This window comes from Aythya ferina (assembly GCF_964211825.1).
Source record: "Aythya ferina genome assembly, chromosome: 1".
Lineage (NCBI taxonomy): Eukaryota > Metazoa > Chordata > Aves > Anseriformes > Anatidae > Aythya > Aythya ferina.
Genome location: NC_140296.1, coordinates 192205103 through 192219339, shown reverse-complemented (window position 1 = coordinate 192219339; position 14237 = coordinate 192205103). Strand labels below are relative to the sequence as shown.

General features: G+C 40.8%; 3 protein-coding genes across 4 annotated transcripts in view; 2 read left to right on the top strand and 1 right to left on the bottom strand.

Annotated features, from left to right (window-relative positions):
- The window catches only part of COG5 (component of oligomeric golgi complex 5), a 183057-nt gene extending 181552 nt beyond the window's left edge, over positions 1 to 1505 (bottom strand). The window contains exons 1-2 of the mRNA XM_084509893.1: positions 1374 to 1505; positions 450 to 589 (exon numbers count right to left, since the gene is read on the bottom strand). Of these exons, the coding sequence (XP_084366019.1) occupies positions 450 to 589; positions 1374 to 1443 (210 nt within the window). The 5' untranslated portion in view covers positions 1444 to 1505. The remainder of the gene's footprint in view (positions 1 to 449; positions 590 to 1373) is intronic.
- Positions 1506 to 1685: 180 nt separating this feature from the next.
- DUS4L (dihydrouridine synthase 4 like) lies at positions 1686 to 14047 on the top strand. Its single transcript, XM_084510028.1, has 6 exons — positions 1686 to 1822; positions 2465 to 2586; positions 8268 to 8385; positions 9866 to 9988; positions 10773 to 10999; positions 12668 to 14047. Exons 1-6 carry the CDS (start codon positions 1713 to 1715, stop codon positions 12916 to 12918), a joined length of 951 nt encoding a protein of 316 aa, XP_084366154.1. The 5' UTR covers positions 1686 to 1712; the 3' UTR covers positions 12919 to 14047.
- Positions 2094 to 14237, top strand: part of CBLL1 (Cbl proto-oncogene like 1) — a 78634-nt gene continuing 66490 nt past the window's right edge. For both annotated transcript variants that reach the window (XM_084509960.1, XM_084509959.1), the window contains exon 1: positions 2094 to 2232. In XM_084509960.1, coding sequence (XP_084366086.1) covers positions 2109 to 2232 — 124 coding nt within the window. In that variant the 5' untranslated portion in view covers positions 2094 to 2108. The remainder of the gene's footprint in view (positions 2233 to 14237) is intronic.

Here is a 14237-nt window from a genome sequence, read left to right as displayed (position 1 = left end):
AGCATAGGTTACATTGCCCAGCTAAAGGTGAGGATTAGGGCCTAGGATACGCTCCAGCACAGGATGAAAGGGTGCAAGACAAATCATTCACTGTCTTCTCACAGTCACCATGCCAAAACACTGAAAAGCTTTTCTGATAGCTGACAGGATTAATTTGAAAGAATTAGGGAGCATCCTTACGAAGAGCAGTGGAACCTCTGTGTATATGGAAACAGAGTGCAGAAACAAAACCAAACCAAACAGTGTACAGCTTCTTCATAGGGGTATTAGGAGTGGGCTTGACTGAGTTAGGTATCAGACTCACTACTCTTTTTGCTGCAAGTTGTATTTTCAGTTAGTGCTTGCACAGTTAGCTGGGCAATTTCAGAAGCAACAAGACCATAGGACTACTCGGCGTTTAATCAGTTTATATCAACCACCCCAGAGCAGCAGGCATGCTTTAAACTTACTTGTAAATGAAGCTCTTTATCCAGCTGACTAATACCTTGGGCAAGTTTTGCTAGTTGCTCAGCTATCACAGCCTGATGGATGGACTGCGAAGTGTAAGCTTTCACATCAAAGTCTTCTTTGAAGAAGTCAGCATAACATTCTGAAAGAGATTTAGATGTTATCTCTGTGCTTCAAACCAGCAATACTTGTGGACCTACAGCGTACATCTCGCAGCACACAGACCTCTCCTCAGTTTCTCCAGATGTAACAGCATGCGGCCTCGCATAATAAGTGTGACACTGACTTGAGAAGAGACTACAAGCAAGAGAAACATACTCGGAGCTGATGACTGTTTTGTTGTCTGTTTTTGTAAATGGTGAAAAAGAGCACGTGTTCCTTTAATCCCCACTTTTTTCTTGAAAAGGCACTGACCCCTTCCAGCTTTTCCGACGTAACCAGGGACCAGGGTGAGGCCGCTGAGGCTGGACCCAGAACCAGCACACAGCAGCCCCCACTGGGAACGAAAGCAGCCAAACACCCAACTTCACGAAAGCGTACCGCGCCTGATAATGGCGTTAATTTACAATGCTAAATTAAGAAATGATGCCGCAGGGGTGGTTTTTAACGAAGCGAGACTTTGCACGGAAGGCTCCCCGGTGGTATTACCAAGAGGAGCAGGGGAACACGGGCAAGGCACCGGCCAAGCAGGGACACGGAGCAGGAGCAGGAAGAGGCACAGGGGCAGGAACAGGGCTAAGAACAGGGGGCAGAAGCCGGTCTCTGCCATGCAGGCAGCACCCCACGCACCGAGCAGCCCCACTTTTCCCTCCTCTTTCCCCTCCCGATCCCCGACCCGGACCCCTGAGGCAACAACAGCGGGGGTCCCGGGGACGCAACGCGGCGCCTCCGTCCCCACAGCCCCGTCCCCCCCGGGCCGCGCTCACCGTCGGCCAGCAGCTCGGCCAGGGCCGGGGCGGGGAGCGGGGCCGCTCCGGCCGCCTCCTCCTCCTCCATGCTGGCAGGTGCCGGCGGCCCCGCGTCACTCCCGGGCGGCGGCGCAGGGCGATGATGGCGAAGGAGAGCGACGGGAGAGGAGCGGAGCCGAGCGGAGCGGGGCCGTCCCACCGGCAGCTGCCGGCGTGTGGGGAACGGAGCCGGGCTCAGCCGAGCCGAGCCGAGCCGGGCTGGGCTGGGCAGCCCCTCGGAGCCGCCCCCGCCCCGCGGACCCCGGCCCCGGGGTTTTGTTTTTTTTTTCCAGATGCCGGACGGGTTGGTGGTGATAGATGAGTGGGGACGGAGAGGGAATTAAAGGATGCCCGGGGAAGGAGCCCGGGGAGTTGTTTCGGGCTGGGCGCCTTGTAAAGATCTGTGCCCCGATGGTGCGCTACTCGAAGTAAGTGACTGGCCTGGCAGCTGCCCGCACAGCGTGTCTGCGCTCAGGAAGCTGCTCCTGACTGTAAAAACAGGGAGGGTTTCCCCACAAGTCCTGTGAGGAGCGGCTGAGAGCACTGGGGGTGTTTGGTCTGGAGCAGAGGAGGCTCAGGGCAGACCTTATTGCTCTCTGCAGGCACCTGAAGGGAAGGTGTGGGGAGCTGGGGGTCGGCCTCTTCTCACAGATAACCAGAGACAGGACCAGAGGGAATGGCCTCGAGTTGTGCCAGGGGAGGTTCAGGCTGGCAATGAGGAGCCATTTCTGCTCAGAAAGAGCAGTCAGGCACTGGGACGGGTTGCCCAGGGAGGTGGTGGAGTCACCGTCCCTGGGGGTGTTCAAGGAGAGGTTGGACGTGGTGCTTGGGGACACGGGTTAGTGGTGGCATTGGTGGTAGGGGGTGGTTGGACCAGGTGATCTCGGAGGGCTTCTCCAACCCTACTGATTCCATGATTCTCCTGCGACTGTTTACGGTTGCGATAGACATGGGACATGTTTGTCTTACAGTTTTACACCCCCATGGCATTGCATGTAAGGACAGCAATTTACAGTAGCTAATCAGAGAAATGTCATTACAATTTGTCGTTAATTTTAATGTGTCCGCAGGTTGGCTTTCAGAACCTTGGTTAGAAAATACAGCTGCGACTTGTGTTATACACCAATGATAGTGGCAGCTGATTTTGTGAGATCCGCAAAAGCAAGAGACAGCGAATTCACAACAAATAAAGGTATTCTTTTCTAATAAGTCATTACCTTTTCAGAATACGTTATCTAGTGATAAACCAAACTGGCCAAGCAAATGAAGTCTATCTCGCAGGTTGACATGTATAATAATTTAAGGATACTATATATGAATTATTTAGAATTTTTCTGTGGTTTTACAATCAGAGTAAGTGCATTCCAGTGATAGTGTTTCAAATGAAATAATAGAAAACCTCGTCTTCACCTGAAAAGCAGGGCCTACAAACTGATTTAAGTGTGTGGTGGGTTGACCCTTGCCAGCAGCTATGCATGCACACAGGTGCTAGCTCATTCCACACCTCCTTTCCTCCTCCACCTCCCCACCAAGGCACAGGGAGAGAATAGGAAAAACATGCAAGAAAAACTTGGGAGTAAAGATGAAAACAGTTTAGTAAGTGAAGGAGGAAAACAGGTGATGCAAAGCAGTCCTGCCCCACTTCACGCTAGCAGACCAATGCCCAGCAAGTCTCCAGGCAGTGGCTACAATGGAACACAATTTCCACCCTCTCCAAAAGTTTTCTTCTTCCCTTACCACTCCAGTTTTATTACTGATCATGACATTACATGGTGTACAATATTCCTTTGGCCAGTTCAGGTCATCTGTCCTAGCTATGTCCACTCCAAATTTCTTTCCTACGCCAACCTATTTGCTGTGGGGGCAGACAGTGGTAAAGAGAGAGTTCCAATACTGCTCTCTTTAGCAAAAGCTAAAACTTTGGTTCATTACCAGCACTGGTTTTGCTACAAAATCCAAAACACAGCGCCATACAGGGTGCTATGAAGAAAGTTAACCCCATCACAGCTAGAGCCAGTACAAGATAGTAGTGAGATTCTTCTGCCAGCAACTGCTGTTTCTTGTATATATCAGAGATGTGCAATTAGCGTATTGCTAGAAAAGGTTTTCTGGTCTCTAGCAAAAATAAGAGCAGAAAAATGAATAAACCAGTGAAATTGGGATTGATGAGGGAAGCAGAGTTTAAATTAGTTGGAGTGAAAAACTAATAATATCAAGATGTTGGGATATCAAGAGAATGATGCAAGAAGAGGCCAGGAAGTTGAAGCATAGCTGGGCTTGATGGGGAGAAGCAAGGTTTCAGACATGGTATAGAAACATAACCAGAACAGATTAAAAGTAAATAAAAGAGGAGTATAAGGTGTTGTTCAGAGTCCTGGCTGTAAAGGAAAAGAGAAATGTGAAATATTTGGGAAGAGGTAACAATATTAATACAGATCTGCTGGCATGAAGTGGCTGTACTAGAAGAGTGTAACAAGGAACAAATATAGGCTATAAGTGGAGGAATGGAGAGAGCACTGTTAATGTGCTAAGACTGGTCTGTAAGATCTACAGTGTGATGATTTCATCCATTCATACTGCTGAGTTGGTGGTTTTGTAAGTATATATATAATAGCAGTGGAAGTAAATTTCATGATTTTATCACTGACCATTTACTACAGTACAGTATTCAAGTGCAGCAAGTCAGCTGTAGAGAAAAGTCACATGGGGAAGCACAGGTAGACTCTTACTAGTAGAGTTCAACTTGAAAGAAAGCTTGGATAATTTTTTTGTGTGTGTAAAAATAGATTAATAAGAACGTAATTGACACTATATATGGCTCAAAGGTCTACAGGCCGAGGTCCTCCTGCATTTACTTAAGCTTTTGATCTTCACAGTGTCCCGTGGCATTGAAGTTCGACAGGTTAGCTTTGTAGTGCCTTTTGGGATGTAAGGGGATGGGGAGAGAGAGGAATTTCTCCTTTGTGCTGTAATGTTGTTGCCTGTTAACAGAGGTTACAGAATGAAGTGTTCTAATGTTATAAAGAATATATTTTCCCTACTCACCTCTTTCCTGTTTGCCTTAGTTTTATAAGTCTCCAAAACCATCCTGCCTCTGACATCTTTGCCAATATTACAGTATTTACATCATCGTTTATGCTTTTAACCTGTTGCTTCACAACAGGTTGTGAAATTTTACTGTGGTTATGTTTAACTTCCTGGCTGTTTGTTTGGGGATTTGTCTTCTAATTAGCAGGGTAGGTTCAGAGCCTACAGTTACAATTTCTGGTTTTCATTTGATTTGTCACTGACATTTCTTTGTTGTGTATTTCTAAAATAGAGGTTTATCATCCCTATGCTGCTACTAAAAGATTAACTATGGCTAGTATTATTACTTAATAGTCCACCAAAAAAAACTAGGAGCATGAGATTATGGATGGAAGTGGTACTTAGGGACGTGTTTTAGTGGGTGACATTGGTGGTAGGAGGACAGCTAGACTAGGTGATCTTGTAGGGCTTTTCCAACTTTAATGATTCTGTGATTATTCCAGTATATTAGCTGTAACAGTGTAAATCTCTTCAGCTAGAGGATTGTGTAAATGAACACTTTTGAAAATATGCAAGGGATTTTGGGGAGCTTGCTGGAGTTTTAGGTAACCTAGAGAAGTGTCTCAAATGGATTGAGAGGGTACTGCTGACCTCTCTGACTGAAGCTCAGCTACTTAAAGAACTCTATATTTCCCACTGAGATGGGAAAACCTTCAGAAGCACTTGTGGTCTTATCAGTACCAGAAGTACACGTGCCTTGTGCATTTGTTGGATTTTCTCTTTGGATTAATGCTCAAATACTTGTGTTACCCCATTCCCCCTCCCCCATAACTGCAGCAGTAGTGTATATGAAAAGGGAGCACTAATACTGAAATATTTTTAGATGCCTTTAATGTATTGCAGTAGCTGTAAAAGAGGAGAGCCTGTTCCAAATGACCATCTGGCACTCTGCAGGGGCTTAGTAAATCACGGATAGTTCACCAGACCCGAGCTGAGGAGCACTGGCACTTTGGTTTCCCACTTGAGACAAAGCTGCAAAAGCTGCTTCTGCCTGTGTGTTCTCATTCCAGCTCTGCAAACTGCCTTGTGAACAAAACCCAGCCAGGTCTGCGCAGAAGAGGACAAATGGCCTGGGATAAGGAAGGGGAAAGTTAGCGGGTTGCTTAGGGAACTAATCCTTCAGAAAGGAGCTGAACACATTTTATGCCTGCCAAGACAGACAGCGATGTCAGCACAGCAAAGGGACAGCATGCAGACAAGAAGGGGCAGGCTAGGAGGGGAAGCAGGAAGGCTACTGAAAAATAGAGAATACTCTAAAGCTAAACTTACTGTTCTGCTTCATTTGCTTAATAATAGAATTATTATATGGAATCGTAGAATCATTCAGGTTGGAAAACACCTCCAAGATCATCTAGTCCAACCTTTAACCTTGTACTGAAGTCCACCACTAAACCATGCTAAGTTCTACATCTACACGTTTCTTGAAGACCTCCAGGGATGGTGACTTAACCACTTCCCTGGGCAGCCTGTTCCAATGCCACACAACCCTCTCAGTGAAGAAATTTCTCCTAATATCCAACCTAAACCTCCCCTGGTGCAACTTAAAGCCATTTTCTCTTCTCTTATCACTTGGTGCTTGGAAGAAGAACCCAATCCCCACCTTGCGGTAGCCTCTCTTAAGGTAATTGTACAGCATGAAGAGGTCTCCCTTTAGTCTCTTTTCCTCCAGGCTAAACAACCCCAGCTCTCTCAGCTGCTCCTCAAAGACCCCTCACCAGCTTCGTTGCCTTTCTCTGGAGAGAGCACCTCAATGTCCTTCTTGTAGTGAGAGGCAATAAGCTGTAGTGATATGGACTGCTTCTGTATGACTTCTGTTTTCCCCTTTATAATTACCCGTCAAAATCTTTATGTTGAACAAACTGAGGCTAGATCCAGTAAAGAACTAAAATATCTATTATTAAGTGGTATTTTGGCCCCAGGTGCTTAGCTTCATGTCTCATCTTAAGGAAATTTAAGCATCTGACCAATTTTGGTCAGAAAAAAAGAGTATGTAGAGTAATCAGCTGTCTAGGACACAGTTGTTTATCTGAATTCCCACCTCACTTGATAGACACATATTTAGTAACCACTAAGGTTACTAAATAGAGGTTAACTACCTCTATCCATATGTGATCCAGGGCTCACAGAACCCCAAAATGGTTGGCAGGGCCCTCTGGAGGCCAGCTGCTCCAACCCCATGCTCAAGCAGGAACACCCAGAGCAGGCTGCCCAGGCCCATGTCCAGGCAGCTTCTGAAGGTCTCCAAAGAGAGAATCTCCACAGCTTCTCCAAGCAACATTTGTCAGTGCTCAGTCACCCATACAGTATTCAAAAAAATAAATAAATTCATACCTTCAGGAAAATGTTCAGGCAGCACCTCCTGTGTATCGGTTTGTGCCCATTGTTTCTTGTCCTGTCCCTTTTTACCACTGAAAAGAGCCTGGCTCCATCTTCTTTGTACTCTCCCTTCAGTTATTTATGCACGCTGATAAGATTTCGCCTGAGCTTTGTCTTTTCCAGACTGAACAGCCCTAAGTCTATCAGCCTCTCGTCAGAGATGCTCCAGCCCCTTTATCATCTCAGTGCTATTTTTCCTTTGTCAGGGTTATCCTGCCTTCAAAAAAAGCTGCCCTTCTAAAAAAGCATTGGGAGTGAAGAAGATTGTTGAGTCTTTTTTAAAATAATATAATAATGATATATGGATTAGAGTACACAGATAGAAGCATGCTTCCTTTTTCCTAGGTCTCCCTCAGCCAAGAAGTCAAAACTACGTGTCCCACGTATGCAAAGAGCACTTCAGTAGCCAAAAAATAATCTAGGGGAGAAGATATTTCCTACTCCTCCTGCCAGAACCGGGTTATATAGCAATGACGAACACCAGACTACTTTGATCAGTCGGAGGGGGAACTGGCACAAGAGAGCACAGCTGTTTGTAGTCTGTTCATCTAGTGACTATTGGGTTTATGGATTTCGTACTAAACAGTCACTTGTTTTATACCCAGGACTTGTCACGGTCCTGGGAACAGAGGCTGGAAGCCACCTCATTAGTATACTCAGTTTTCTGGTTCTTTGACATCTTTTACTGAGTCTGTATGTTTTTTGGACTATCAGTGTGATCTGTGCCTTACATCTGTGTCCCACTTCAGGAAGCTTCATTTTTTCTTCCTAGAGTTTGCTTTCAGTCTGCTTTATATCTTACTCCTGTAAGACATTGCTTCTTCATTTGTTATTACTTTTACAAGAGTTGTTGTTTTATGGTCTGAAGAATAGCTGAAAAAATGCTGAAATGGATTGAGAGAGTGTATCTGGTTCTGCATGCATTGTTCAGAGTTCAGTATAGCAACAGCGGGGATCAGTTGAAAAATTACATGACAGTGTAACGTGACCTATAAGATTTTATTTTAATAACAGAGGTGTAATGGGGAAAATAATAAACAAGTTAGAGAACGGATAGATTATTAATGTTGGAGATGAAGTGGCAGTAATTATGTCTTTATTCATTTTGCTTTTAATGTTTAGCTGTTTTCAGTCTAAGAACATCCAAGAATGATACACAGTCTGACAGAACAACAGTTGAAATTATTCTCCCATTATTACTTTCTGAATAAGCTGAATTAATAATGCTGCTTTTAAACAGATTATTGGTTTTGACAAGAAATTATCAATTGTAAACAAGCATGTATTTCTTAGAATTTTAAGAAAGTTAAACACTAACATTTAAATAATAAAACATTCAAAATTCAGATTTGATTTTTCCTTTTCTTTTTTTTTTTTTTTTAATCTCTAAATATCTTTCCATTGGAGTAGGTGATAATCCATTGATCGTTCAATTTGCTGCTAAAGAGGCGCAGGTTTTATGTGATGCTGCCCGTATCGTCTGTCCTTTCGCGGATGGAATAGACTTAAACTGTGGCTGTCCTCAGAGGTAAAGTTATGGGGGGAAAAAGAGGGTAAATATGGTGAAATAATTTGAGAAATAAAGGATGCTTGAAAATAGACTTGGAGATTGAAACAGCTTTTTGACCTGTCAGTTAGAAATGTGTGTGGCTAAATAATTGTTCTGAATGTTCTGAGATGCCAGTCGCCATGGTGAGACTGGGAAAACCAGGAGTTTCCCAACTTCAACTTTTTTCATTTCTGACACATTGAGTGTTGGCTTAGAAGTCAAGTGTCCATGACTATATAACAGCTGTTAAATAGGCATTACTAATGCCACCCTGCAGCATTTGACCTCCCTGAAAAAGAGCTTTGCTGCAAATAATTTGCAGAGTGTTTTGAGAAACAATGAGGCAGTTCCCAAAATACCAAGGCAAGTCCCTGACGTCTCAGACTTCAGCAATTGAAGGATAGTCTCTAAAATATAATTACATGTATTATATTATTGAGGAAGTGCTGAACAAAATTCCCTCCATCTTTCATTAGGTTTATAAATGCAGTGAAGTAGTGATCTACTTCTCACTTAAATTGATAAAGATTTTGTCTTGGCAATGAAACAGAGTAGTAATGCACAAATAAAGATTCTCACTAACAGGTTCAGTTGAGAACCATTTATTACATGCTTGTCAGGCAGTCTTTTTGTAATTAAAACCCTAAAAAATAAATGTAAGAAAGCAAAGACAATGTAATGGTCCAAATACTTAATTTGTCTATTCTAATTAGGTTGTCTTGGCTTAAAATTACAGTATTTGAGAAAACACTTCAGAGATCTGAGACCTCCAAATGGAAGTGTATTTCTTTCTAAGCTAATTGCAACTAAGTATGCCAAACTTTAACTTCTTTTTAGGACAAAAATTTATGCTTGCATTTGAATCCTTTATTTCATGTGCATGCTGGTTTCAATATAGTAAAACTGCATACACTTCATCTGCCTGTATAAGAAGAATCAGTTTAAAGAAAAAAAAAGCTAAAAAAAATGCTGCTGTTCAGTGAAAGCAAAGGTTATCCAATCAAAAATAATTGGTTTTCACTTGAGGAAAAAGACGTTATTGCAATCAGGCTCTAATTCCACTCAAGAAAATCTTCCTTTTCAGTCCCAAGTCATTCTGTGTTCTGAAGAAATACATGACCTGATGGAAGGGGAAACATCGAACTATTTCTATTATGTATGATCTAAACTGTTGTTAATTAAATATTAATTTATCTTCCTTGCAAGCCCATTTTGTAGATAGAAAATAGAACTGGAAGAGATTAGTTACTTGTCCAAAATGCTGTTAGCAACACACAGACTGAACCAGGATCTGAAAGCTGGTGTCACAGTGCAGATGCGTCATCAAACTACAGCCATGACTATCTCTGTTTACTTAGCCACACATTCTAAAAGCTATAAAGAAAGAAACTGATGTATTTGACTGAAATTGATCTGCATTTTTCAAATGTAGAATACAAATGTTATTTTTCTTTTAAAGATGGGCAATGGCGGAAGGTTATGGTGCTTGCTTGATAAATAAACCAGAGCTAGTTCGAGATATGGTGAGACATGTGCGGAATCAGATCGACAATCCTGGATTTTCAGTGTCTATTAAAATAAGGTATGTCTGATGTAAGTACTATTTGTGGTACCCGGGGAAATCCTTTTAATGCTTTTCTAAAGATAAGGGAATATGTTAGGGCATATGCACCAGCACAGCCTTTGACTACTGACACAGATATCAGAGTGGCTGCCAGAATTTTCCTGCAATCCAGAAGAAGCTAAAGTACAAGTTAAATGGTTTTGGATTCCATGAAAGAAAAGCAATGCTGATCTATAATTGTGAGGACTGTGTGAGCTGTTACGGGCCAGAGCCACAACTGTAGTTGCTATAAAAGGCAAGATAACAAAGCTGGGAACTGGTCCCCACAGCTGCTGTAAGGACACATTCTGTTTCCCTTCATCACTTTCTAAACCTGTATAAACTGTTGATCCACTTCATCCACTACTTATCCTCACATCTCCTGTAGCTTTCGCATATTCGTTGGTTAAGTTTCAATTCGGTTTATAATCCCCTAGGAAAGGAGAATTATTATAAATCAGATTTTTTTCACAAACTTATGCAAAATAATTAAATTATTTCAGAATCTTTTGTGCACCCTTGCCTTAATCTCAATAAAATTCACCATGCATACTTCAAAGATGTGATATAACTGGGAAATGCTAAGTTATATAGTGATTTCAGCATTAAACGCTTATATCTTTATTAAACAAAATGTTTTTACCTTCCAACAGTAATGTTTTCTTTATTTATACTAACCTCTGGTAACTCTTCCTTATGGATGAGGGGTTTTATACAGTTCAGGTAACTTAATAGCTAGTGTTTTTATTCCTTGTAATTTTAGGATACATGAAGACTTAAAAAGAACTGTTGACCTGTGTCAAAAAGCTGAAGCAACTGGAGTCTCATGGATTACAGTACACGGGAGAAATGTAGAAGAAAGACATCAGCCTGTACATTATGATGCAATTAAAGTAATTAAAGAAAGCGTGTCTATACCTATTGTGGCTAATGGAGACATTAAAACTTTAAAAGATGCTGAAAACGTTCATCACCTGACAGGAGCAGATGGTAAGATGAAATGCATGCTATTTTCTAAGTAAACTTACAAATTAGATTTCCAAGTATCTATTTTGGCTGTAATTAGGACCTAGCTTCAGTGCTTTTCACTCTTTGAGGAGACAAATGGAAGATGATGTTTTAGATGCCTTATAAACTAATAAGCAGAATCGCTGTTAATCATCAAAGCATCAGAGCATAGTTATTCAAAGCCACAAATAGATTTTGGAGGTAAGCTACAAAAACTCTTTGCTTAATTATGCCATGTCATCACTGGTAGTGGAGTTCAGGAGAGACCTTCAGACATCCATTCTATCTCTTTATGGAGCTGATCATCTTTTCACAGAACAGTAAACATGGAAACTGCTACTTCCTGCACACAGCAACTGATTTTACCTTGCCTTACCCTTCAGTAGTAAAATTCTGGGGTAAAGGATTGCCCTGCACTTACTTGGTCCCAACGGATTCCTGCAGCTGTCTGTGGTTCCAAGCCAACATGCAAGTTCAGTATATACCTCGAAGAAGGGATCTGAATTTACACACTTTGAGTCATATATCCAGAGTGTAACAGGACAGAGAACAGTAGCTAGTGTCATAAGGAATCACAGACTCAGAATAATTATGCTTCTCCAGCCTCTTGTCCCCCAGTCTGTACATATAGCCAGAGTTGCCCCTTTCCAGGTACAGAATCTGGCACTTGTTAAACTTCATATTGTTAAAATCTCTCTACCCTTAATGGAGTCAACCACTTCTCCCAATTTAGTGTCTTAATTTAGGAGGAGCTCAAGTGGAAGGTTTCATTTGACATCATTTGTATTTAGAAGTAACAACAAAAACTAGTTGCACCAAACTGCCATGCTGCTACAGTGGCTTTCCCCACAAATACAAAGCAGGATGAAAACATATAACAAAAGAATGTTCTCGTAGCCCATCTGACTTTCTTGAATAACAAAAATATAAAATATCAAACTATAGATCAAAACATAATGTAGATACTAATACAAACTAGAAACTTTGTGGATTTTTTTCTGTCTCATAGAGTCCTGGAAACATTTTCTTTTTTGATCATCCTATTTTGTGAGAAGAGACTAAGTGTGATAGATTATATGTTGACAGTGCAGAAAAACAATCCCTTTGGTGCAGAAATATTGCAGTAGAACTTGGCTGGATTTATCTAACAATTTGGGAATATAGTTGCAAATACACTGGCTTATTCAGAAAGCAAAGATTTACTGCAGACCAAGAACCTTGAGATCTCTATAACTGAGCAAGTGAGCTGTTAATGGAAGAATGATTCTAGGTCAGTGCGTCAGCTGAGTTGCACTACAAATAACTTAAGCATTTTACTACTCTTGTGTCTTTCCATCATAATTTTGTGTTAAGAAGATGGGCTTATATGTGTGTAATGAATAAAAACAAAATACTTTTTAATGCTTTTTAAAAAGTAGGGAAGAAAGGTTTCTGTGTGCTGTGTTTTGCTTCAGAATTTCTGTAAGCATATGTCAGGTGATGTAGGTACTGTGGGGCTTGGGTTGTTAAACTGGTTGCTTTGGTTTAAATATATAATACTCATCCCTGTTGTTCTCCCAGTAGTTGTCCTAATGTTTGCTATAAAATTGGTGCTATAAAAAAAATGTTAAGTTTAACTGTAATGTAACTTGTTTAATTTGCAATTTCAAGGTGTAATGGTGGCTCGGGGACTCTTGGCGAATCCGGCAATGTTTGCAGGGTATGAAGAAACACCTTTGAAGTGCATCCAGGACTGGGTTAACATTGCTCTTGAGCATGGAACTCCTTTTACGTGTTTCCACCACCACTTAATGTACATGATGGAACGGATAACTTCAAAACAAGAAAAAAAAGTTTTTAATGTTTTATCAAGTACCTCAGCAGTTCTAGATTATCTGAATGATCATTATGGCGTGTGCTAACTGGAAGTATTTTAGTTGTATGTAAACTTGTATTTTGCAATTGCTGATATATTCTTACAGTTTTACTTGGGCTTCTCCTTATTAGCCAAATTCATAACCATGTAAATATTTTTCAATACAGTTTAACATGATCAGGCTGATAATTTATATTTTTAGTATTTTTATATCATATTTCACTCCATATTCCACAAATGCATAATTCTATTTACAAAACATTACTGTACAGAAAATTGACTATTGTAAGACTCCAGTAATTTAATTTTTCACCAGACAATTGCTTGCAGCAATATGTTAGCAAACCTAAGGCTTTTTTAAAGTGAAACTTCTTAAAATCAGGACTGCTCATAAGTAATACCAAGATTTTCAGACCAAAAGAATCCAAAGAGAGCAATTACAGAAATATTTGCTTTAACTGACATAAGATGTGCTTTTAACTTTGAATAGACTTTTCAAGCTAAAAGACTGTGAGACCTTGAAGCCCAATGTAGTACCCTCCCAGATTAGATGTTCCTTTTGCAATCTAAAACTTTCCAAACTTATTTATAACTCTGAAAAATTCCATACTTTGATGCAGGGAAAGAAACCTGCAATGCATATAAAATGACAGAAAGAAGGAAAGAATAAAATGAAGAGATAACTTAAACTAAGTACTGACCTAGCTGAATCTAGAATACAAGACCTGAAAGTTCAATGTAACCAAATACGGTATTGGTTATCTACTATATAGTAATCATATAAAAGATTAAAGCAATCATCTACCAAAACAGAACTTTATAGGTCAAAGAAAAGCTGACAGATTCTCCCAGTGGGGCTCCTACATCCTTTCTGCCTGCAGGCATGTTGCTTATCAAAGCATGACGGCCACTTGGCTTTGGATCTTTGTATAGGAGAAGAACAGTGAAAATTAGAACAAGATAATAACATTGCACACCAGCTGCATTTGTTCTGCAGAGGAAATTTCACAAATCTGTGCAGTACAATTATTTGTAATCAGATAATTTGTTTCCTTTCTGTGTTTACACTGAAAGTCATACAAAAATTTTCTTCATTTTATTACTCAAGTACTTCTATGAATATACAAGTGAATAGTTCTGAATTTTCTTAATAAATTACTTGTTTTCATATACAATAGTAATTTGTTTATTGCACTGTAAACTATGACAACATGGCAGAGAGTGTGTGTTGCTTTTGATGCCATTTCCCAAATCCTTTGTATCTATCTATGATATCTATCTATAGATATCTATCTATGTTCTCACATGTTTTTTATGCAGTGGCATAAAGGACTGGTTCATTTTTCATAGAGAATATGCACTGAA

Bases quoted from the DNA above. Each gene is read 5' to 3' on its own strand.
- DUS4L (XM_084510028.1), top strand. From the start codon at position 1,713: ATGAGTGGGGACGGAGAGGGAATTAAAGGATGCCCGGGGAAGGAGCCC. The intron at 9,989-10,772 runs GTATGTCTGATG...TTGTAATTTTAG, and splicing joins TCAGTGTCTATTAAAATAAG to GATACATGAAGACTTAAAAA. The intron at 11,000-12,667 runs GTAAGATGAAAT...TGCAATTTCAAG, and splicing joins TCACCTGACAGGAGCAGATG to GTGTAATGGTGGCTCGGGGA.